This window comes from Mercurialis annua, linkage group LG1-X (assembly GCF_937616625.2).
Source record: "Mercurialis annua linkage group LG1-X, ddMerAnnu1.2, whole genome shotgun sequence".
Lineage (NCBI taxonomy): Eukaryota > Viridiplantae > Streptophyta > Magnoliopsida > Malpighiales > Euphorbiaceae > Mercurialis > Mercurialis annua.
In genome coordinates this window covers 70,287,957-70,313,768 of record NC_065570.1, presented here as the reverse complement: position 1 = coordinate 70,313,768, position 25,812 = coordinate 70,287,957, and the positions used below count along the sequence as shown (strand labels likewise).

Here is a 25,812-nt window from a genome sequence, read left to right as displayed (position 1 = left end):
GTGCAAAATTTGCACTGGTCCCGTTCGGGACCAGGCCTTTCCCGAACGGGATCAGGCCAAATTTTGGCCTTTCCGTTCGGGAATGGCAGCAGACCCTTGACCCTTCCATCCGGCCCTGTTCGATCACATTTTCGGCTCACTTCCCTTCGTTATTTAAAGTCGATTTCTTCACAAAAACCCTAGATCACGCTGCAAGGTAGCCCTTGACGTTTTTGGTTTGTTCTTTCGCTGAGAAACGAAGCCGATATCATCCACCAAAGATCGCTGTTCAGTAAGTACCCTTGATTCACTTGAATTCAGTTTGCTCTTGAAACGTCTTTCGGTTTTCTGATTCGTTCTCTTTCGTTTCTAGATCGAAATTGATTCCGTTCGATTCCAGACGATCTAGACTCACGTATCTACGTTTCCCTACCTCATTTTCGCTGAACGGTACGCCGTCGATCTCGTTTCAATCGCCGCACGATTTCCGTTTTCTGTTTTGTTCAAGCTGTTCTTATTTCTTTTTGATTGCTGCCGATTCCTGTGTGAGATTTGGATTTGTTTTTGTTGAGTTTATGATTACAAATACATTGGATATGATTAGGGGTTAGTAGTTAAAGCCTTTGGAACGAATTTCACCATCGTCTTGTTTGTTTGATTTTGGCCGATTATGTGTTTGGTTACTGTCAACGTTTTTGAGTTTTGGGGAGTGCTTAAGTTGAGTTTTTGGTTTGATTTCATGCCTTAGATTTGTGATGAAATTAGTTCTTAAGGTTTAGATGTTTCGGTTTGAGATTTCAAGTTCAGAAACTTGAAGTTAGGGGCATGAATGGGGTTAGGCGGGCTGCTGTGTTTTTGAATAAGGAAGATGAGGTTTAATAGCCACTTTAGCCACCAAGTTATTTTGCTTAAATAAAATCAATCCTTTAAGTTTAACTTTAACTAATAACTTGGGTTTTGTTTTGAATATAAATTAAATAGTGGAAATGATAGATATTTATAAATTAAGTTAATATAATTACTCGGGTAATTATATTTGTTTTCAAATGTCGTTTTGTCAAAAGTTGGCTAAATTATAATTTAGCCCCTAAACTTATTTTATAACTTAATTAAGTGGATTGTCGGCTAATAACTTTATTGTTGGTTTTAATTATAAAATTAAAGTAATTAATTTGATTTTTGGAAATCAAATTGGCAAAAGTGCAATTTAGTCCCTAATTGGCAAAACTACAATTTGGTCCCTAATTGGTTAAAGTACAAATTAGTCCCTGAACTTTATTTGACTTATATGATTAAGTTTTAGGGGTTGTAACTTGGGTTACTTGAAATTGAAGTTATTGAGTTCCGCTTTTAAAATGGATTATTATTTTGTTAAATTGTTTTATAAATATAAACTCGGGTTTATATTTGGTAAACGTTTTGAGTCGGATTAGACTTGGGTCATCCGACAAGTGAGGTTAGCTTGGTAGTTATTTGGTAACTCGGCAAACCCACTATTTGTAAATTATTTATTATTTAAAGTTATTAAATAATATTTATAAATTGGATTTTAAGCGGGAACTCAATAGACTTATATTACTTGGGCTTTATTACCTTTTGACTATTTTTGTGTTACGTTGGATTGTTATTTACTACGTGTTAATTGTGCTAGTCTTACGTGGTGTCTAGTACTCTCTAGAGTTAGGGTCTGATTTTAATAATTATTTTATTTGTCTAGACTCATCTACTGTTCGTGCTTCTGAGGCGAACCAGAGTTAGTTGCTTGCCGGTATTTCACGTGGATTAGCAAGCAGTGAGTTTATATTTACTATTTACCGCTTTATTAAGTAAATTGTTATTTTAATATTAAATATATATACTGTACGTATATTTCGAACTGTTTTTATATTATGGCTCTTAGTTGGAACGTGCTACCTAATGGGCATCATTAGGACTGCGTGCGCACCGGTATTGATCTGGGTAAGGTATTTATGGAAATGTGGTAACTCGGTGTGAGCATAGCTCTCGGGACCAGGTAGAGTAACTCGGTGTAGCTCAGCTCTCGGGACTCTGGTATAAGTGTGGTCAGTGGTAACTCGGTGTAGCTCAGCTCTCGGGACCAGACCTATTGGATTATGATTATTATTTAGAATTGTGGATTAGGGTTCCAACTATTATCCGTAATATCGCTATTAAATGTTTTAAACGTTTTTAAAGGTTTTCCACTTAATAAATGTAGATAGTGGTATGAACTCATCTCAGTATATCTGACCCCGTTGTTTTCCCAATTTTCCCCAGGGTTATTATCTGAGAGAGTCTGGTGATCTCCGCATTTACTTTTCCTCGGAGGTTCCTTTTATTTTAATAAAATTGTTAAACTGTTTTATTCTTAGACCGCAGTAGTAACTAGACGTCCTTGTTATTATTATTTATTTTGTCGGATTGGTCTGACTGGTTATATTGCTCTAGCATGTTATGTATTTTTTTTGGATTATTTATGTTATGCCTATTTAGACCCAGAATTGATTAAGCATGTTATTTTAACTGTTGATTATTATAATTGCTAGATTAGGCTGAAGTCTCGGTTGCCCCCGAGCATTGGTTTTCTGCAGGTTTACGTGTTATGAATTAAATGAAAGGCTAGCTACGGGTTTCGGTACTACATTACCCATACCCTAGCGCCGGTCGCGATTCATGAAATTGGGTCGTGACAAACTTGGTATCAGAGCTTTGGTTTCAAACCAAGGCCAATTGCTTGCTATGTGTTTACTCTGTTAAGTTTGGTTGTGTCTTAGGAACTACTGCGGATATAGGATTCTGTCATGTCTTTAAAAAACGTCATCTTTTGATTTTAAAACATTCTGCCTACACCAATAGGATTGCGTCGAGTCAGTCATTATTTGTTGATTTGATGCTTTTAATTGTTAATGCTATTTCACTTGGGTGAATATTTTATTGCTGTTGATTTCTTGGGAAATCCTTTATGTTGCTTGTTTTGTTCATACTTGGGTATGAAATATCTGTTATTTAACTTTTTGTTGTTCAATCTTAGGATATGGACAATGTTATTCGTACTCGTGCTCGTGCTGCGGCAGAGCAAGAAGCTGTGGCTGATGATGCGATTTCCATGGAAGTCGATCAGAACGCACCACCAGTTCAGGCAAATGCTGGACGTGGTCGAGGTGGAGGTGCTGGCAGAGGTAGAGGTGCTGGTAGAGGCAGAGGAGCTGGTGCTGGTAGAGGTGGAGCTAGAGGGCGCGGTGCAGCAGGTGTTCAGGCACCGAACGTGCAGCAGGCACCAGGGGTGCAGCAAGCACCAAATTTGCAAGCGTTCGACTTCACTACTTTCTTGGCTGGCGTTGTCGAGATGCAGAACAATCAGGCTCTACTGCAGAATCAGTGTAATATACTGGGTCAGTTAGCGCAGCAACAGCAACCTCAGGTTGGTGCTGTAGCTGGTATTGGTGGAATTGCTGGTGTCGGTCATGTTCCAACAGACAGAGAGTTGGTGATGACCTACTTGAAGTTGAATCCGACTTCTTTTGATGGTACTGGGGATGCTCTTGACTTTTTGGAGGAATTTGAGTACAACAGTCAGAGGATTCAAGCGTCTGATCGTCAATCAGTGATGCTTGTGGAAATGTCGCTGAAAGGTCCAGCTAAGGATTGGTATCGCGATAACATCAGGCCAGTTATGGATACTTTGCCTTGGGCTGATTTTGTGACCAGGTTCAGAGGTTACTATCTACCCTTCTCTGTTACTGAGAGTTTCAGAGAAAAGCTGCTCACTTTGAAGAAGGGGGATAGATCAGTGACAGACTACACTACTGAGTTTGTACGTTTGGGGCGGTTTGCTACAGATCTACAGGGTGATCAAGAGCGAGTGAACGACCGCTATGTTAGGGGTTTAGGCTCGGAGTTTCTTCCTTTGCTGATAGGGACGAACATGGAGTTTGCTCGGTTAGTGGATAGTGCGCGGCGGATGGAAAATTCGATGGTTCAGTTTGGGACGATCTCTGACCCTTTCCAGAATCAGAAGGGAAAGAGTGACGTTCCTAGTGGGGGGCAGCAGGCCCCAGTGCAGCATGGTAGTGGGAACTACTACAGTGGCTCTTCTCAGGCCAACAGGGGGAGTCGACGGACTCACAACAAAGGGAGGCATAGTGCCAGGAGTGCTCCGTACAGTTCCAGTAGCAGTGGGAGTAACCGTGGTTCAGGACGCGGGTACAGTGGTGGATCGAACATTCCGTTCTGCCAGAATTGCAGACGCAGGCACTATGGTCAGTGTCAGTTAGCTCCTGGAGGTTGTTTTACTTGTGGCCAGCCGGGTCATTTTTCTAGGGAGTGTCCGACATCTGGACAGCAGATGTCTAACTCCAGTGTGGCGCAGTCATCTTATCAGCAGCAGAGACCTGCGTTTACACAGTCTGTAGGGTACTCTCAACCTGCAGCATCTTTTGGTGGCCAGCGGGGTCGTGGTTCTGGTGGCAGAGGTTTTGGTGGCCGTGGTAACGGCGGTAGAGGTTCCAACGGTTATGGTACTGGACAGAGTTCGCAGCAGCAGCCGCAGGGTCAGGCCAGAGTGTTCGCACTTACTCCTCAGGATGCGCGTGCATCAAATGCTGTGGTGCAAGGTACCATTCCGATTTCTTTTACTGATGCTTTGGTATTATTTGATGCGGGTGCGACCCATTCGTTTGTTTCTACTTGTTTTGCTGGGAAATTGGGTAGAGCACCATCTGTTTTGAATGAACCTCTAGCTGTGTCTACACCTATGTCTGAAGGTGTAGTAGTGGACGTTGTTTATCCTTCGTGTCCGGTGGTTATTCAGGGTAGAGAACTATGTGCTGATTTGATTGTTCTTGACGTTCTTTCTTTTGATGTTATCTTGGGGATGGACTGGTTGTCACGCCATTATGCTTCTATTGACTGTCGAGAGAAGTCAGTCGAATTCAGGATTCCAGGTGGTCTACCTTTTTCCTTTCAGGGAGAAAAGGCAGAGACACCTAAGAATCTGATTTCCGCCATCAAGGCGAAGCGGATGTTAGGCAAGGGTTGCCAGGGTTTTCTTGCTGTGGTTCGTGATTTGGAGGCTGGTGGTAGTGATATGCATAGTGTACCGATAGTGAATGAGTTCACTGATGTGTTTCCAGAGGAATTGCCTGGATTACCACCTGATCGTGATATTGAGTTTTGCATTGATGTGGTTTCTGGTACAGCTCCGATTTCGATACCGCCGTATCGGATGGCTCCTGCAGAGCTGAAAGAGTTGAAGGACCAGTTACAAGAGTTGTTGGATAGCGGGTTCATCAGACCGAGTACTTCTCCGTGGGGTGCTCCAGTTCTGTTTGTGAAGAAGAAAGACGGTTCCTTTCGACTCTGTATCGACTACAGACAGTTGAACAAGGTTACTGTCAAGAACAGATATCCTCTTCCTCGCATCGATGATTTGTTTGACCAGTTGCAGGGTGCGAAGTGTTTTTCCAAGATTGATTTGAGGTCTGGGTATCATCAGCTTCGGATCCGTGATGCAGATGTACCTAAGACTGCTTTTCGGACTCGTTATGGACATTTTGAGTTTCTGGTTATGTCCTTTGGTCTGACGAACGCACCAGCAGCGTTTATGGATATGATGAACAGAGTGTTCAAGCCGTTTTTGGATCAGTTTGTTATCGTTTTCATTGATGACATTTTGATCTATTCTCGGAGTGAGGAGGAGCATGCTTACCATTTGAGGACTATACTACAGACGTTGCGTGAGCATCAGTTGTACGCTAAGTTCTCAAAATGTGAGTTCTGGTTGGATCAGGTTACCTTTCTAGGACACGTGGTGTCGAAAGATGGGATCAAGGTTGATCCGAAGAAGATTGAGGCGGTCATGGATTGGCAAAGGCCAAGGTCAGTTACCGAGATCAGAAGTTTTCTGGGTTTAGCTGGTTACTATCGTCGGTTCGTGCAAGATTTCTCCAGAATATCTGCACCTTTGACTAAACTGACACAGAAGGGTGTCAAGTTTGAGTGGACTGACAAGTGCGAAGCGAGCTTTGAGAAGCTCAAAGAGATTTTGACTACAGCTCCGGTGTTGGCATTGCCTTCTGGCATTGATGGTTTCACAGTGTATTGTGATGCGTCTCGGATTGGTTTGGGTTGTGTTCTGATGCAACATGGACAGGTGATTGCCTATGCTTCCAGACAGTTGAAGAAGCATGAGGTGAATTACCCTACTCATGATTTAGAGTTAGCAGCTGTGGTTTTTGCGCTGAAAATTTGGAGGCATTATTTGTATGGGGCTACTTGTGAGATTTTCACTGATCACAAGAGTCTGAAATATATCTTTGATCAGAGAGAGTTGAACTTGAGACAGAGGAGGTGGTTAGAGTTGCTGAAAGACTACGACTGTACTATTCAGTACCATCCTGGTAAGGCTAATGTGGTAGCCGATGCGTTGAGTCGCAAGTCTTCGGGCAGCTTGGCTCATATTTCTGAGATTGGGCGTAGACCCATGGTTAGAGAGTGGCACAGTTTGATAGCTTCGGGCTATGGTTTTCAGATTTCTCAGACTGGTTGTCTGTTAGCACAGTTGCAAGTGCAACCCGTTTTGATTGATCGGATCAAAGCTTTACAAGCTGAGGATCCACAATTGAAACGGATTATTGAGGAAGTTCAGCAGGATGGAAATTCTGAGTTTACTTTTGTGGATGGTGTTCTGAGACATGGTTCGAGACTGTGTGTTCCGGATTCAGATGGTTTGAGGGACCAGATTCTGGAAGAAGCGCACAAGTCTGCTTATAGTGTTCATCCGGGTTCTACTAAGATGTACCATGATCTTAAGGGTACCTACTGGTGGAGCGGGATGAAGAAGGATGTCGCTGAGTATGTTGCTAAGTGTCTGACGTGCCAGCAGGTGAAGCTGGAGCATCAGAGACCTTTTGGCTATCTGCAGCCACTACCTATTCCAGAGTGGAAGTGGGAGCGGATTGCTATGGATTTTGTGGTTGGGTTACCACGTACTCGACAGGGATACGACTCCATCTGGGTGATAGTTGACCGTATGACCAAGTCAGCTCATTTCCTTCCAATTAAGGTTTCGTATACTGCATCGAGGTTGGCTCAGTTGTACATCGACAGGATTGTCAGTTTGCATGGTGTACCGGTTTCTATTGTTTCAGACAGAGGTTCTGTGTTTACTTCGAGGTTTTGGAAGGCGTTACAGGAATCCTTGGGTTCTCGGTTGGATTTCAGTACAGCTTTTCATCCTCAGACTGACGGTCAGTCTGAGAGGACTATTCAGACGTTGGAGGATATGCTCAGGATGTGTGTTCTCGATTTTCAGGGTAGCTGGGATACTCATTTGCCGTTGATTGAGTTTTCTTATAACAACAGTTACCACGCGAGTATCGAGATGGCGCCGTATGAGGCTTTGTACGGACGCAAGTGTAGATCTCCTATCTGTTGGGAGGAGGTCGGAGAGCGTAAACTCTCGGGAGCGGAGATTATTCAGATTACCTCTGAGAAGGTACCGTTGATTAAGCGGAGGTTAGAGACTGCTTTTAGTCGGCATAAGAGTTATGCTGATCCGAAAAGGAAAGACATTGAGTTCCAGGTTGGTGATTTCGTATTTCTTCGGGTTTCGCCTATGAAAGGCGTGGTTCGTTTTGGCGTCAAGGGAAAGTTAGCACCGAGGTATATTGGTCCTTATGAGATTTCGGAACGGATTGGAGCTGTGGCTTATCGTCTGGTTCTACCGCCAGACATGTCGTTAGTGCATCCTGTGTTTCATGTTTCTATGTTGAGAAAGTGCATTTCTGATCCTTCGCACGTGATTGTGCCTCAGAGTGTTGAGATTGACCAGGAGCTGTCCTATGAGGAACAGCCAGTTGAGATTGTCGATACGCAGGTGCGTAAATTGCGGAACAAGGAGATTCCGATGGTCAAAGTTCTCTGGCGCAATCATTCTGTAGAGGAGTGTACTTGGGAGACCGAATTGGATATGCGGAATCGCTATCCTTTTCTTTTTCCGTGAGGTACGATATTTGATTTTCTGTGACCTTTGCAGTTTTTACTTGTATTACGTGTTGTTCTGATGTGATTTACTTGTCGTGTTAAATTCGAGGACGAATTTTTAATTAGTTGGGGAGAATGTAATATCCCGTAAATTTTTAAATTTATTTTTTTTATTTCCGACGTGGTTCCGGATGTATTTTGTGGGGTATTTGAAGTTTCGTAAATTTATTGTGGTTCGATTCATCCTCGGTTCGGTTTTAAAAAAAAATATATATTCTCCTTTGGGTCTTGGTTCAACCAAATGGTTGAACCAAGGGATAAACCAGGTCTCTTACGAGACCTGATGAAATCCCGTAAGGTCCCGTACGGGACTGGGCCTGTCCCGTACGGGACTGTGCAAAATTTGCACTGGTCCCGTTCGGGACCAGGCCTTTCCCGAACGGGATCAGGCCAAATTTTGGCCTTTCCGTTCGGGAATGGCAGCAGACCCTTGACCCTTCCATCCGGCCCTGTTCGATCACATTTTCGGCTCACTTCCCTTCGTTATTTAAAGTCGATTTCTTCACAAAAACCCTAGATCACGCTGCAAGGTAGCCCTTGACGTTTTTGGTTTGTTCTTTCGCTGAGAAACGAAGCCGATATCATCCACCAAAGATCGCTGTTCAGTAAGTACCCTTGATTCACTTGAATTCAGTTTGCTCTTGAAACGTCTTTCGGTTTTCTGATTCGTTCTCTTTCGTTTCTAGATCGAAATTGATTCCGTTCGATTCCAGACGATCTAGACTCACGTATCTACGTTTCCCTACCTCATTTTCGCTGAACGGTACGCCGTCGATCTCGTTTCAATCGCCGCACGATTTCCGTTTTCTGTTTTGTTCAAGCTGTTCTTATTTCTTTTTGATTGCTGCCGATTCCTGTGTGAGATTTGGATTTGTTTTTGTTGAGTTTATGATTACAAATACATTGGATATGATTAGGGGTTAGTAGTTAAAGCCTTTGGAACGAATTTCACCATCGTCTTGTTTGTTTGATTTTGGCCGATTATGTGTTTGGTTACTGTCAACGTTTTTGAGTTTTGGGGAGTGCTTAAGTTGAGTTTTTGGTTTGATTTCATGCCTTAGATTTGTGATGAAATTAGTTCTTAAGGTTTAGATGTTTCGGTTTGAGATTTCAAGTTCAGAAACTTGAAGTTAGGGGCATGAATGGGGTTAGGCGGGCTGCTGTGTTTTTGAATAAGGAAGATGAGGTTTAATAGCCACTTTAGCCACCAAGTTATTTTGCTTAAATAAAATCAATCCTTTAAGTTTAACTTTAACTAATAACTTGGGTTTTGTTTTGAATATAAATTAAATAGTGGAAATGATAGATATTTATAAATTAAGTTAATATAATTACTCGGGTAATTATATTTGTTTTCAAATGTCGTTTTGTCAAAAGTTGGCTAAATTATAATTTAGCCCCTAAACTTATTTTATAACTTAATTAAGTGGATTGTCGGCTAATAACTTTATTGTTGGTTTTAATTATAAAATTAAAGTAATTAATTTGATTTTTGGAAATCAAATTGGCAAAAGTGCAATTTAGTCCCTAATTGGCAAAACTACAATTTGGTCCCTAATTGGTTAAAGTACAAATTAGTCCCTGAACTTTATTTGACTTATATGATTAAGTTTTAGGGGTTGTAACTTGGGTTACTTGAAATTGAAGTTATTGAGTTCCGCTTTTAAAATGGATTATTATTTTGTTAAATTGTTTTATAAATATAAACTCGGGTTTATATTTGGTAAACGTTTTGAGTCGGATTAGACTTGGGTCATCCGACAAGTGAGGTTAGCTTGGTAGTTATTTGGTAACTCGGCAAACCCACTATTTGTAAATTATTTATTATTTAAAGTTATTAAATAATATTTATAAATTGGATTTTAAGCGGGAACTCAATAGACTTATATTACTTGGGCTTTATTACCTTTTGACTATTTTTGTGTTACGTTGGATTGTTATTTACTACGTGTTAATTGTGCTAGTCTTACGTGGTGTCTAGTACTCTCTAGAGTTAGGGTCTGATTTTAATAATTATTTTATTTGTCTAGACTCATCTACTGTTCGTGCTTCTGAGGCGAACCAGAGTTAGTTGCTTGCCGGTATTTCACGTGGATTAGCAAGCAGTGAGTTTATATTTACTATTTACCGCTTTATTAAGTAAATTGTTATTTTAATATTAAATATATATACTGTACGTATATTTCGAACTGTTTTTATATTATGGCTCTTAGTTGGAACGTGCTACCTAATGGGCATCATTAGGACTGCGTGCGCACCGGTATTGATCTGGGTAAGGTATTTATGGAAATGTGGTAACTCGGTGTGAGCATAGCTCTCGGGACCAGGTAGAGTAACTCGGTGTAGCTCAGCTCTCGGGACTCTGGTATAAGTGTGGTCAGTGGTAACTCGGTGTAGCTCAGCTCTCGGGACCAGACCTATTGGATTATGATTATTATTTAGAATTGTGGATTAGGGTTCCAACTATTATCCGTAATATCGCTATTAAATGTTTTAAACGTTTTTAAAGGTTTTCCACTTAATAAATGTAGATAGTGGTATGAACTCATCTCAGTATATCTGACCCCGTTGTTTTCCCAATTTTCCCCAGGGTTATTATCTGAGAGAGTCTGGTGATCTCCGCATTTACTTTTCCTCGGAGGTTCCTTTTATTTTAATAAAATTGTTAAACTGTTTTATTCTTAGACCGCAGTAGTAACTAGACGTCCTTGTTATTATTATTTATTTTGTCGGATTGGTCTGACTGGTTATATTGCTCTAGCATGTTATGTATTTTTTTTGGATTATTTATGTTATGCCTATTTAGACCCAGAATTGATTAAGCATGTTATTTTAACTGTTGATTATTATAATTGCTAGATTAGGCTGAAGTCTCGGTTGCCCCCGAGCATTGGTTTTCTGCAGGTTTACGTGTTATGAATTAAATGAAAGGCTAGCTACGGGTTTCGGTACTACATTACCCATACCCTAGCGCCGGTCGCGATTCATGAAATTGGGTCGTGACAATTACTGATCTGCTCTTAAAATTAAAACACACCACAACAAGCTTTGTCGGTGAAATATAACTAGAAAAGAACATATATTTTGTTGTCCTGACACGTGTTCTCTAGTCCTCCGTTGCTTTGAAGTCAAAGGAAAAAGAAATCTGATTTTCAAAAAAAATTTAGATAGACTCGTTATTGAACTGGCCTTTCACATAATAACAATATTATTAAAATAATGGCATTATCATAATTTTATTTATTATATTTTACACTTTTAAATAGTAATATTACGATAGTGCCATTATTTTAATGACGTGTCATAATGTGATAAATTTAATCTATTAATAATATGATGGACTGAGTCTACCTAAAAAAAACTTCTGATTTTCTAGTGTACCAGCTTTGAGTTCATCTAAACTTGGTTACACTTAATTTCTATTTAACATTACATTTTTATCCTCATGTGTCTCAATTTTGTACATTTTGTAATCGGTTTCTTTTTCTATCTAATACCTACTTCTGGAAGAAAAAAAACTTACAAAAAGAGAAAAAATTTAGTTACCATCATGAAGTAATTAACAAAATAATGAATTTTAATAGAATGTTTAAAGAAGTGGGAAAAAAGCAAGGACAAGCTTAATTAAAAAACAAAATGATTAAGAGAGCTACTAATTGTGAATTAGCATTATAAATCAAAGTCTTCATCAATTTTAAAATTAATAGTTTAATATGAAAAGGAAAAGAACAAAAGAATAATTTTATTGGCGGCATTAGCATAGAGCAACAGGCGCACGCAAAGGTGTATTTATTGACAAAATTAGAATAATGAACATTATTTTAAGGTTTGGGCATAGCATAGATTGATGTAATCTAACAGCTGGTTAGTTTTGGACATTGATTTCTCAACTAAACTCAAACACATACGACACTAAAACTCAAAGATTAGGGCAGTCTTATCTACTTTTTTTATTATAAAAGATTATAATTTTAAAAAATAGAGATTTATAATTTATTTAAAAAATGTACTTCTAAATTTTAATCAAAACTTTCAAAAGAAATAAATCAAAATCAAAAACTGATTTGGCAAATTGTATCAAACAGGACATAAAATGTTTATTTTCACACTACAACCGATGACTTTTAGCGGCAATTAAGTTTGCATAGCGGTAATTTAAAAATGAGATTAATTAGGAATACAAATTGAATGTTAAAATTACACATTAATTTTTCATAATCAAAAAGTGAATATACTCTGAGTGTCTCACGGATGCCTCCGGGTACAAGTGATGGTATTCAACATTAGCCAAAGCTTGAATTTTAATTCAACCAGCCTAACATAGATACCCCAACTCTCAATGATTTTTTCCCTCATCCGAATCGGAAGGCAGCCTTAGGGGTGTAAATGAACCGAGCCGAGCCGAGCTTTGCAGTGTTCATGTTCGGCTCGTTTAGCGAACAAGGTGTTCATGTTCGGTTCATGTTCAGTCGAGCTTTGAACAGAGTGTTCATGTTCGGTTCGTTTAAATTTTATAGTGTTCATGTTCGGTTCGTGTTCAGCTCGTGTTCGTTCGTTTAGCCGCTAAACGAACAAGTTCACGAACGAGCTCACGAACGAGCTCGATAAGTACTAAACGAGCTCGTTCACGAACAAGCTCGCGAACGAACTCGATAAGTACTAAACGAGCTCGTTCGTGAGCCCGCTCGTTTAGCGGATAAACGAACGAACACGAACTTTTAAACGAACAAACACGAATATGAGCTGAATAAATTAAAAACAATCTAATCGAACTCGTTCACGAATATGAGCTGAATAAATTAGAAACATAATTATACAAATTAATCTAGATATGAATTAGTTCACGAACACCTAATCGAGTTTTCAAACGAGCTTGTTCGTGAACTATATACGAGCTCGTTCACGAACTTGTTTACGAACTCTTAGTCGAGCTCGTTCACGAGCTTGTTCATGAACTCTTATTCGAGCTGTTCGCGAACATAAACGAGCTGAACACCACTATGTTCATGTTCGGCTCGTTTATATTAACGAACATAAAATCAAATTCGAGCTCGGTTCGTTTAGAATACGAACGAACATGAACCGAGCTCTTGTCGAGCTGAACACCGAGCTGCTCGCGAACGGCTCGGTTCATTTACACCCCTAGGCAGCCTCAAAGAGGAAGGCCTCCTTGACCGGAAAATCATAAAGCAGAGACAAAGAGAGAATTGATCAAAAAATAGAAAACGTAACCCTTCCACTCCCACATACATTTTGACATTCAATTTAAATCAACCCTACAAAGTTTAAAAACCGCCTTAAATATGCTACTGTAGCAGCTGTCTCTATAAAATATAGTAAATGCATGGTAATCAAAAACCATCAGGGTATATACAACGACTCTTAACCGCCCCTATAACAAATTTAAATAGACATGTCTAAAACAATCATTATTAATATTCTAAACATAGTTTCATAATATTATAGTACTAACAATGCGCATGGTAAAAAAATTGACGCATTATATTTGCTTGATTCATGTTCAATTGATAATGTGCCAGATTCAGCAGGGTAGAACTTGAAGTCAGTCTTTTGTAAACACTTGCAGGAAGTGGCATCCACATCACATCAGATCGATATATCAATAAACCACCAATATTTTCGGCATGAGCGTGCACTCATGTATGCACATTAGAAAGACAGAGAACCGCCGGGCCTTTCTAGATTGTTCATCGCCGCTAAAAAGCTCTTGAAGCACTTCCTCTGCTTCCATGTTGTCCCGCTGTATGCTTCCAATCATATTTTCTGACGAGAGCAATTAGGGTTATATATGTTGCCTTCAAAAATGGAATAGGAATGGTGTTTCCAGCTGCATATATGGACCAAAGCTGCAAAAGAAAAAATCTAATAAGCAGCCACAAGAGAAACAAAACTAAATAGCAAGAAGCAGATTTTCCATTCTTCTAAATTACAGTGTACACTTCAAACTCCATAAGCAGGTGATCCAAAATTCCAACCAAATGAGACAGGAATACCAAAAGGTTAGAGCTAAAATTCCTTTCCAGCTTACACCATCTTGTTCTACCAAAATAATGAACACTTTGCTATGATTAGAGCTAAAAGAATATTGTCAGCTCAAGTTTCTGAAAGCAATAGCATATAGCAGGATTTGAACTAAAAAAAGCTTTATAGGCCTAAAAGAGATACCATCAGTTTCATCAAAACATGTGAAAATCATACAATCATATCCAAAATGAAAACCCCAAAAGCTTTATAGGTTTAAGTGCCTACATTCAAATGACAACATATCTCCATGATGATTCTATCCAAAGACTCTAAGCAAACGTGGATCTCTTAGAGAACTAACTTGAGCTGGCCACATTAAACATGGGATAAATATGGAAATAAGATAACAATTCATCATTGCCCAACACTTGAATCTCCTTCTTGTTGACAGAAGTTAACCATCAAACTCCATCGATTTGGAATGAACTAACTGCTAAATGATTTAATTGGACAATACAAACAAATTCTCCAATTGCTGGTGAAATTTCACCACTGGGACCATGCAACATAAATTTTAGAACATCGAACTATAATTTGAAATTCATACACAAGTTTCAAGAAAAAAAAGGCAGAAAAATTTCCATATATAATGGTTATGTTCTAACTAAATTTGGAAGAACGGCATGCTAACATAACATTTACATATATTATTCATTGAAATTTCTGAAGAAAAGAACTTGTTAAATTTTGAATCGAAGCAGCATGATGAGAATCAGTACCTGATTATAGACGGAACTACATTTCCTCAAGTTGAAGGAGTTACATCAGCATTTTTACAGAAACTAATCTGCTGCGAAATGAAAATAAATTTATGAATACCTAAATAAACAACTAATTGAAATTATAAACTGGTGATTGAAGAATCAAAATTAGTTTATTGAAACATCAAACAGAAATTTGAAAACGATTATTTTTATCTAAAAAATATATAAATAACTTGCAGATATTACCTCGAATGATCAAAGATTGTAGGTTGATAATATATTCAAATGAAAGTACTGATGTATTTAAGGAAATAGAAGAGAAGGAAAAGAATTGGCTCTGAAGAACGATTATATCGATTAGGTGAATTCAGTTTTCTAAGCGTATTTAATTAATGAATGTATGTCTATTATCCCTATCCCATATTTAGAAACAGTTTAAACCGGCGTCTACTTACCTGCACAATAACAACCGTCTCGATAAACGCCGTTACATTTACGAACACACAATCAGTGACGCTTTATAAAAGAATCTCTTCAATTTCGCTGCTGAAAGTCCTTCTCGGTGTAGTGTGACATAGCATTTATATGAGACTTGTCATTAGCAAGAACAAAACTCTAGCTCAATTTCTTCCCCCAAATTTGTCCTTTTTCCAATGTGCACAGAATTAACATTCTGCAATTTGAGTTTCTCAACAGCTTCTGGGCCCTAATTAGTTTCTTCATGTGCTCTGCAAAGTCAAGAAAGGCTCAACAAATTAAGTGGGGATGCATGCTTAAGATATCAATGACGAAACATTTTAGCACAATCAAAAATTCAAATGAAGCAAAACCTTTGATTTTGGCTGAAAACTTCAAGTTCATCTCAATGATATCAGTGGCTTCAGATCTAAGTTAAGTGTGTGTTCTGATATAGGAAAATCTCTGCATCAGACAACATATTTCTAGATTTGGAAGGAGAAAGGAAAGGGTAGAAAAGCTTTTATTTATCACCTTTGACATCAGAATATCATTGGCATCATGACATGCAAAACATATGGAAACAGCTTGATTCATGTGCACCTGCAAATTCGTCAACGAATAACTTACGAGGTTGACCTGCTGTATATAACACGGACTGTAATGATATGTTCTTTTACCAAGCTTAGCTTCATCATCCGTTTCAGCATTCTACAGGTTATGGAGAAATGCAAATTCTTCCGCACCGGAACCAAAACTCTAATCTATGAAAAAACAAAAAGCACTCCTGATCAGTGGCTCGATCTACACAAGTTCTGCAAATGAAGGTAATCGATAATAAAAATTTAGCCTTCTTCAAATAAAATCATGCTAAAGAAAGCTTGAGCACATGGAAACCATGACCAAAAGACAACATATAGCATGCAAACCAAATGCTGAAACTAAAGATGATAAACATAAAATGCTGAAATGATATATATATATATAAAGTTTCAGTTTTTAATTTAGCATTTCCAGAAACAAAAAAAAAACACCAAATTTAGTACTCGACAAGTTTCCATGCAAAATAGAAGACAACCATTACGAGATACTACTTGTAAATTTATATCTTCAGAGCTACACAATTTTACCTTTATCCACCAAAGTACCTTCCATTGTTTTGAGGCAAGCTTTAGTGGGGACTTCTTCACTGCTTAAGCAGCCAGGGATCGACAAAAATGATTTTTTCACTATTGCTCGATAAAAATATCCATAAGAGTAGAATATCCATCTTCTCTCATCAGGCCTGTCAAATCTTTTAGAAGTACATCAATTTGCTCAGCACTAGAATGATGAGACATGTGTCCAGCAACAAAATAGTTTGTCTCCTCTCCTACTACAATCCAGCTACATCCAGGAAACTTCTTCACTCCTTTCTCTTTCATTCCCCTCCTTAAAATATTAACCCCATCCCAGTTTCCTGATGCAGCATAAATGTTAGAGAGAAGCACATAAGGTGAAGAATTTTGAGGTTCAAGCTCGATGAGCTTCTCAGCAGCTCGTTGACCTCTAACGTCATCACCGTGTATCCTGCAAGCCCCAAGCATTGTATTCCAAATCATGTCATGAGGTTCAAAACTAAGTTTGCAGATGAATTCTTCAGCTTCTTCAAGATAACCCCATCTGCCGAGAAGATCAACCATGCAGGCACAATGATCCACTCTAGGCTGAATCCTATAGTAATTCACCATACTATCAAAGATTTGACGGCCTTCAGAAATTCTTCCTGCATGGCTGCAAGCAGTGAGGACGCCGAGAAATGTGACATCATCTGGCGTAACATGTGTTTGCTTCATCTCATCAAAGACTCTCAATGCATCTTCTGCATACCCATGTTTAGCAAATCCAACTATCATTGAGTTCCAAGAAATGACATTGTTTTTACTAAGCATTTCTTCAAAAATCTGAGTGGAACTCCTCAAATCTCCACATTTAGCATACATGTCTATAAGGGCACTGCAAGTTAATTCATCTAAATCAAAACTAGTATGAAAAATAAGTGAGTGAATCTCTCTACCCTCTCTCATAGAAGATAAGACAGCACATGCTCTCAGCACACTAACAAATGTCGCTTGGTCAGGTAAAGAATTGCAGCTTCGCATCTCTCTATAGAATTGTAAAGCCTCTCCACTGCAATCATTTTGAGCAAGTCCTGAAATCATAGCAGTCCATAATATAGTGCTTTTTGGATTTGAAAACTCTGAGAAGAGTACGCCTGCATCTGTTTTTCTCATGGATCTCATATACATGCCCAAGAGTGAGATACCTAAGAACTCATCATCATACTGAAGGCCCCTTTTCAGAATAAGACAATGAATTTGAGTTCCTAGATTCAACAGCTGAGGTCCGCCACACGCATCTAAAAGGCTAACAAAAGTAATTTCAGAAGGATTCAGTCCTTCTGCTTGCATAATTTTAAACAAAATTACTGCCTCTTCTAAAATAATGGGAGCATATCCTGCAATAAGCGCATTCATAGAGACCACACTACGCTCAGGCATGCATGACAGAATTTTACGTGCAGAACCAAGCTCATCACACTTAGCGTACATGTCAATAAGGGAGCTTCCAGCATAAAGACTAGTTTCTAGACCAGATTTGACTGAGAGACATTGCATTTGTTTCCCCTGCTCGAGACCTTTAACATTTGCACAAGCACTTAGAATACTGGCCAGAGATACTTCATCAGGCATAATCCCAACTGAATGCATTTTTTGGAACATAAGGAATGCCTCAACCTCATCTTCTTCCTGCACATATCCGACAATAATTGCATTCCAAGATACATTGTCTCTGTGCTTCATGAGCTCAAATTGCTTTCTTGCATCGTCAAGCACCCCGGATTTAGCATACATATCAATCAATGCATTTCCAACAAATAAGTTTGAGGCAAACTTATTTTTGATGATGGCTGAATGCAATTGCCGCCCCCCTCCCAGATGCTCCAAACAAGAACATGCACTCAAGATACTCGTATATGTAAATTCATCTGGATAAAAACCAGAGCTCTTCATATCGGAGAACAATTCCATGACCTTATGAGCACACCCATTTTGTGCAAAACCTCCAAGTATGGCATTCCACAATATGACATTTCTCTCATCCAGAGTGTCAAAGATTTTCTTTGCTGCTTCAATCTTCTCGCACTTGGCATACATATTGATCAATGAACTTCCAACATAGACATTAGAGTCTAAACCTTGTTTCATTGCTTCTGCGTGAACTAGCAAGCCAAAGTCAAGAGCAGTTAAACTCGCAATTGCACTCAATACACTTCCTAGTGTAGATCTTGTAGATTTAATACCAACTCTCCTCATTTCTTGAAACAACTCAACCGCCTTTGCTTCATGGCCTCTCTGGGCATGTCCTGAAATCATCACATTCCACGCTACAACATTGGAATTAGGCATCTTCGAGAACAAGTCAAATGCATCATCAAGCCTTCCTAAACCAACATATGCATTCATGACAGTAACAACGGCCACCTGGTCCGGTTCACGGCCAACCCTTTTCATTTCTTCGAACACTTGCAATGCCTCCTCAGGTAAACCAGCTTTAACATAGCCAGCAATCAAAGATGTCCAAGATACAGTATCCAAATCCACTCCACCATCAGCCACCCTCCTACAGTCACTCATGCTATTACACTTAGCATACAAGTCAATAAGAGCAGCAACACAAAAAGACCTAAACATAAAACCCATCTTAACAACATGGCAATGAATTAATCTACCAGACTCAACACTCTCCAATCTCGCACAACTCGATAAGACAATAGCAAAAGTAAACTCATTAGGCCACATTCCATGACTCCATAGTGTAGCATAACACTTAAGAACCATATCAAGAAACCTCAGCTTGGAATACATGGATAAAATAGAGTTCCAAGCAAAAATATCTCTATTTTCAAGCGTATGAAACACTTTTTCTGCAGAATCAACATTGCCACATTTGGTATAAAGGTCAAGAATTGCATTGCCCAAGTATCCTTTAGACCAAAACCCAAGTTGAAGAGTTTGAGAATGAATAATTTTGCAGGTTGTTGACAAGTGAGATAGTCTTTGAGGCATTTCGTCGAACAGGTGTTGGGATTTGAAAATTTCGCATTTTCTGAGACAGGATTGCAAGATATGGTTAAACCTGTGGAATTGAGGAGTATGAGGGAAGTGATTTGGGTCGAATGGGATAGTGGAAAAGGTGAGGTGGAGATGGCAGTAATGTGGGTTTGAGGGTTCAAATGTTCTATAGAAACATCTGAGACGCATGGCCTCACAACACTGAACAAGTGAAGCGATTGCAAAGAAAGAAAAGTATTGATGGACTAAATGGGATCGTAATATTATAAGGGTTTAGTTGTGCCTGCGACATACTATAGGGGTGTATTTGTGCCTTTTCCCTTAGAACTTTGGTAAATTCGTAAGAAAAAAGGGTTTAATCTTATTTCTACTTTTTTTGAAAAACTAACTGAAAACTCTTCAATTTTAAATCAAATTATCCATAATTGTATTTTTAAAACGCATGAAATATAGTTTTTTTTCATAGTTTTTATCTTTAGTTTTTGAATAAAATTTCTTTCTTGGCCAATTTTGGTCTACATCTATAAATTATTTTCGATCATAGTATTTTAATTGAGATTAGGTCTAATCTAATCGAAATTAAGAGTATTTTTTTTTCATCTTTCGAGATGAAATTGTTTTTTGCGGTGCAAACGACTTGGATCTAAACAATTATAGGCAGCATCTTCCGACGGATTTCATCAAGTACAGGTATATTTTGCGTCAATATCGATGTTGTTTTTAATCTTCAAGAGAACAGATGTATCACAAAAGATGTGATCAGTCGTGCATTCGAAGTTAGACTTCCTTAAATCGTTCAATAAATCTAGATTTTATTATTAGATCTAGTTTTAGTCTACAAATTTGAGTGACCCTTGGTGGTTAGTTTAGCCCTAGTCGATGACTGTATTTTTACAGCTCTCATCATCTTTTCTAGAATAGTTGACTCAGTATGTTGAGAAACCGTTCATGTAATTTTCGTTATTATTAATGGAAATTTTAGCCTTTGTTAAAAAAAAGGGTTAATTGCAAATTAATATACAAACTTTACCCCAATTTGTAATTACAACACGAACTTTAAAACTTGGCAAATTGGTACACCGATTTTTATTTTTTGGCGAATTGATACACCGAACTGGAAAAACACTAACGTGGACATTGTCATATACATCCACGTGTCGTTGTATGATTGGTCGGTGTACTAATTTGCCAAAAAAATAAAAGTTGGTGTATTAAATTGCCAAGTTTCAAAGTTCGTGTTGTAATTGCAAATTAGGGTAAAGTTCGTGTATTAATTTGCAATTAACCCTAAAAAAAACGCGTGAAATATAAATTGAAAGTGAAGAATGCGGAAAAAATTAGAAAATTCTTTAATCGTTGCGAGAAAATTATCCTAAATCTATTTTTTGCAATAAAAATATAAATTATGGGATAATCTAACCTAAAAATAAAGAGTTTTTGGGTTAGTTGCTCAAAAAAATAAAAATTAAATTAAATGGCCTTGTATTAAAAGTTGAGGGGCCGTGTTGACTCTTTGTTCAAATTTGTAATATCTAATTTGTAGGGTTACAGTATTATTTTTTTCTATAAATTAAAATATTTCTAGATGTCTATGGTTTTTGGTTAAAATATGTGACCCCTACAAAGATTCTTATATTAATATTAAGGATTGGGATTCTCTCAAGTTTATTTGAACTTGAGAGGGTTATGTTCACGATCTACATTGTTCATTACAAAATGAACGGTGTTGATAAAAAAAACACAATTTTAATTAAATTGATATACACCGTTTATTTTATAATAAAGGGTGTAGATCGTAATCCCAATCCGAATATTAATTGAAAAGAACTAAAGTTGGGTGATATAGAGAGGTCAATATTTAATAAATTGAGCTCAATTCATGTTAGACTAAGAAATTCTTACATAAATGTTATAAGAGAGAATCTATGTAAGCATTTAAGTTTGACATCATTTTGTTCATTGAACTTCAAAATTGTTACCATGATAAGTCCTCAAAAGTGCCCCAAAGTCATTCTAAACTCAAAAAATCCATTCAGAAGTCACTGCAAACAAACAAAGACACAAACCTTAACCAAATCAAGAAACTAAAACAAACGGTTCAACCAAATAAAAATTCCAATTATGAATTTCCATTCCAATTAGATACAAGTACCAGAAATGAAAATCATATAACATCTACCTCCCTCTAGCTACAGTTGAAATGCCCCTATGTCTTTCAAATTATTTTCCTGAAAAACAGTTACTCCCTTTATTGTTTTTCAATGTAAGGAAATTTCCACAACTGTGCTTGCTTCTGAAACAACAACATGAACCAATTCTTCAACCCTCTACTGGAATCTGTGAAGTAGCAGGCAATCTTCGGCCACGGATAAACGAACTGAATAGATGTAAAGCTCTTGATGGTTGTGCATAAGGAACCATATGAGCAGCACCCCTTACTGTAACAAAACTTAACAGGTTTCCGTATTCTGTTGCCCAACCTCCAACCTGTGGATATAAAATAAGCAATGCAGCAGCAGATCGTCAGATAGCATAACACCGACAAATGCTAAATCGAGAAGCTATGGAAGTATGTGTTTGTGTTTTTACGTACCTGGCCTTTGTGAAACCAAGCTCCATAAGGTACTGTAATCTTGAAGTTGAGATCATGTGCTAGTTCGCGAACAAGTGTTCTCGACCCCAGAAGAGGTACAACGGAATCTTGGTCACCACTGCAATGTTTAATTCGTTAATGATGTCATATTTATAATCGCATTATAAATAAGAACAGTGAATATGCATAACTCTATAGAAGCTTACCTAAAAACCCAAACTGGAATATGATTATTGATTATCTTTTTGAGAATGGGAAGCATGTTCATATTACCATCAGTATCACTGTAATTTAAAACACTGCTCAACAAACAAAGATGCAAAAGTTAGTAATACTGTGAATTGGTATGCATAAACAAGAGCTCATTGAGTAAAGTAACACAATAGGAACCATGTTGCAGATTGATTTAACCAGAAAATAGATAAAAAAAAATATTCAGGAGTTGTTATTTGAGAAGTTGTAATTAAAAGCTCTTACATTGCTTGGAAGCACGCCGAAAAGTTTTTCTTACCTACTGCACATGGACCATCTATATGGTAGACTAGTTCGATTGGCGTGAAGTGCCTTCTGAACCTCAGGAAGGTTGAAATAGAAACTCCTCTCCATGGTCATACAAACATCAACACCAACACTTATCTTGGTAGCCTGAGTAAAGTTGAAAGCAGATAATCTATGAATGAAGTGCCAAAAGCAATTTCCAACAAGAAATGAAAGAAACAATTAAGTGGGATCGAGAAAGACATAAACTCACCACTTTCCTCAATCGCAGCTCTTGCTCAACTATAGATGGATAACAAACATCTAGGATCACATCATAATTGTTTATGTAGTTACCGACAATGCCATTTGCTTGAGAGATGGCATCATTGCATGAATCCGACACGTTGTGTGGACTTGCAAAGGTGTAGTCATCAAATTCACAGTCATTCATGACCTTGAGGCCAATCTCATCAGAAATCATCCCATGAGACCAAAAGAATTCATATGTTGCTGGAACATCACGATCAAGTCTAAGAAGCGGATTTCCAATCTAAGCAGAGGAAATTGCAAGTCAAATGAAAAAAAGGTGGAGAACATGTACATATGTTTTAGTAAGCACACAATACCAAAGAAACGCCAGAAAGCAGAATTCAAATATTAGAAGTGTCGGGTTTCTTACAGCCACTCCTTTAATATTGAATTTGAAACCAGTTGACTGTGCATTATGATCCAATAGAACCTCAGCCAGTTGAGGTATGTAATGCCCTATATAAACAAATTTGTAGACATAATTAAGGAATTGATGGACAGAGCAGCATTTACATGAAAAATGTAAATATGATTGTTAATCTGTTATGAGCATAACTTTTGCTGCACACTGACATATTTTTCTCTCTTAAATTAAGCATTCTTTAGTGTTATTTGGCAAAAACTGTCTCAAAATTAGTAGAAAACAAAAACTGAAATTTGGCTGCTATATTCTATACACCTGCATAGCTCTCTCCAGTGAGGAACAGGTCCCGTGATTTGAATTCCGGGAACTTCTCAAACCACTTCAATAAGAAGTCACGCATATCCTTCGCTGTTAGGAGTAAGAAGCACATTTAGAATCTCAGAACAACCTAACATGAACAAACGAGCCACAAATCCTTATTTCTGTATTGCACATTGTTGGTTACTTTTCTTGATCACACAAGTAAGCATAGATGTAGTTATTAAGACTTGTCTAGTACCAGTTTGAGCATCCCCAGTATTGTAATCTGAAGTTGTATTTGAGTAAGACCATCCTACTCCAGCAGGAGACTCGATAAAGAGTAGGTTTGATGCTGCAAAAGATTAAACAGCAATATAGAAATAGAAAGTGACAGTCTTTCAAACTCAGATGTTTTGAATAGGAATAGTATGCTACCTCTATTCCAGGACATTGAATTTCTTCGAAGTCCACGGCCATTTCCTTCCGGAAAAAATGGACCCAGCTCGGTGAAGGCGCCTCCACCAATTGAGGAACAACCAGGACCTGAACATGGAATCTCACTGTCAAATGTTCCACAAGTAGAAGACATAGGATAAAATAATTATTCATAAGAGTTAAAAACTTCTGACTTCATTTATACAACTTTTGATGCTTAGTTATATATCAATTTCAGGCCATAAAAGCAGAATAAAGCTTTTACCTTTGCTTTGAATGAAGGTGCATTATAACTAATTTGAACACTTGAACTTTATGTTACAATTTTGAATACTATAGACACGTTTGTTAATCAGAATTGTAACATTTTGAACATCTTTTTTCAGCAAAACTAAGCAATCAATGTGACAATTGTGCATGCTTCATAGGCAACTACAGTTAATGGAAGTATCCAATGTTTCTAAAAATTCAAGATTTGGCACTTGTGAGATATTTTGAATAGAATAATGAGAAGGAAAAGAGAAATAGAAACAAGGACATGAATGATGATAAGAAGTACATCTTAAAAAAGAAAATAAAGGAATCACCTTGAGCTAACAAAAGTTAATAAAAAGAAACAAAATTTAACAAGAAACAACCCATTTACCAAGAAAAGACAGCAAACAAGAAGAGCACCAAAATCAAAAAGAGAAAGAATTAGAAACCTCCATTGAGCCAAAGAGCAAGAGGCTTGATATTTGGGTATTTATCAGCTTCAACAAAGTAATAATACAAGCTTCTACCATTCTTGACATCAACATCAATGTAGCCAGCATACTGTCTGAACCCAACTTTAGGCTGACCAGGCAAATTCACAACCAAATCCTCAACTGGGTACCCTTCAACTACTTCAAAACTCAGTAAACAAAGCACAGCAACAATGCTACTGAACCTCCACCAACTACTAAAACCCATCTGGCCAAACCCCATGAAAGTTGTCCTAGTTTTAGTAGTTGTTGTAGCAGTAGAGCACCCACAACCTTTTATTCATTCAAAGAAAATTCATGTTCTTGTTAAAAACATAAAAAACAAACAAAGAAACCATAAAGAAAAAGAAAAGTATTAGTATGATGATGAAACCGAATTCAAATCGAAAGAGAAAGCACGTGAATGCTTAAAAAAGCCGACTCATGTAATTTATAGCTCAAGATCTATAGTCTTTTTTTACTAATACAAGAAAATTGTATTACTATAATAATACACTTCAGTGTACAGCCGCATGAATTAATTATGTAGTGTATGTGTAAAGTATATACAGCTTTTGTTACAGAGATAGACGTTATGCAGTAAGAGAGACGTTGTAAATGTCAAAATTTAAATGGTGACCTGAAGTAATATCCATTTGAATGAGCATCTCCTAAATGTGAGTTTTTATTCCATGCAATTAGGCCATATTATATTTACAATAAGTCTGAGTATTTGTGATATTAAATTTTTAATTTTTATTTATCTTTTTAATTATTAATATTTCAAATGATTAACCAATATTAATTTGTTGTACGAATGATATGGCGCAACAATTGCGTTATATAATTTTCCCCTAAATATTGATAAAACTTATGGAACCTAACAAATTTACCCGCTCATTCTCAAACAAGTCAAAACTACTCCTTCAACAAGTGGCCTAATTGGTGTGTCTATCGGTTCAATGGCGGATTTATGATTTTTTTTAGATGGGACTTAATTTTTAATTCATCTCTACCAGTTCGAATTTAATGTCCCTCTAATCCATAATTCACTAAAACATTACTTTTATTAAGAGGTCAAATTTAACGTCCCTCTAGAGCCTACTATAGCAACTATAGTTATGCCTAAGGGTAGGCGAAAACCGATCAAATCAATTAACCGAATCAAAATCAAAATATTAAATGTGAAATGATTAATACATCGAAGAGTTTAAATTAAATTTGATATGTCTAATTATGGTTAGTAGTTTAGGTTTAAGATTTG

At 37.6% G+C, this 25,812-nt stretch overlaps 2 protein-coding genes across 6 annotated transcripts; both read right to left on the bottom strand.

Moving 5' to 3' along the window:
* Window positions 1-13,306: 13,306 nt before the first annotated feature.
* On the bottom strand, window positions 13,307-19,720 carry LOC126657289 (pentatricopeptide repeat-containing protein At3g09040, mitochondrial). Of its 5 annotated transcripts, none has more exons than XM_050351964.2 (7): window positions 16,358-19,720; window positions 15,908-16,042; window positions 15,762-15,830; window positions 15,602-15,675; window positions 15,227-15,499; window positions 14,787-14,857; window positions 13,307-13,889 (listed from the first exon to the last, which is right to left on the bottom strand). In XM_050351964.2, the coding sequence occupies exon 1, from the start codon at window positions 19,529-19,531 to the stop codon at window positions 16,457-16,459; it is 3,075 nt and encodes a 1,024-aa protein (XP_050207921.1). In that variant the 5' UTR covers window positions 19,532-19,720; the 3' UTR covers window positions 13,307-13,889; window positions 14,787-14,857; window positions 15,227-15,499; window positions 15,602-15,675; window positions 15,762-15,830; window positions 15,908-16,042; window positions 16,358-16,456. The 5 variants fall into 5 exon arrangements, with proteins under 5 accessions (XP_050207921.1, XP_050207915.1, XP_050207933.1 ...); XM_050351958.2 differs by having other exon boundaries at window positions 15,908-15,991; XM_050351976.2 differs by having other exon boundaries at window positions 15,908-15,991; window positions 16,376-19,720.
* A 1,719-nt stretch (window positions 19,721-21,439) lies between these two features.
* LOC126664663 (serine carboxypeptidase-like 42) lies at window positions 21,440-25,175 on the bottom strand. The gene is made up of 10 exons (XM_050357170.2): window positions 24,528-25,175; window positions 23,824-23,931; window positions 23,648-23,740; window positions 23,404-23,496; window positions 23,095-23,180; window positions 22,687-22,965; window positions 22,447-22,580; window positions 22,142-22,234; window positions 21,936-22,053; window positions 21,440-21,829 (listed from the first exon to the last, which is right to left on the bottom strand). Exons 1-10 carry the CDS (start codon window positions 24,790-24,792, stop codon window positions 21,662-21,664), a joined length of 1,437 nt encoding a protein of 478 aa, XP_050213127.1. The 5' UTR covers window positions 24,793-25,175; the 3' UTR covers window positions 21,440-21,661.
* Window positions 25,176-25,812: the final 637 nt, after the last annotated feature.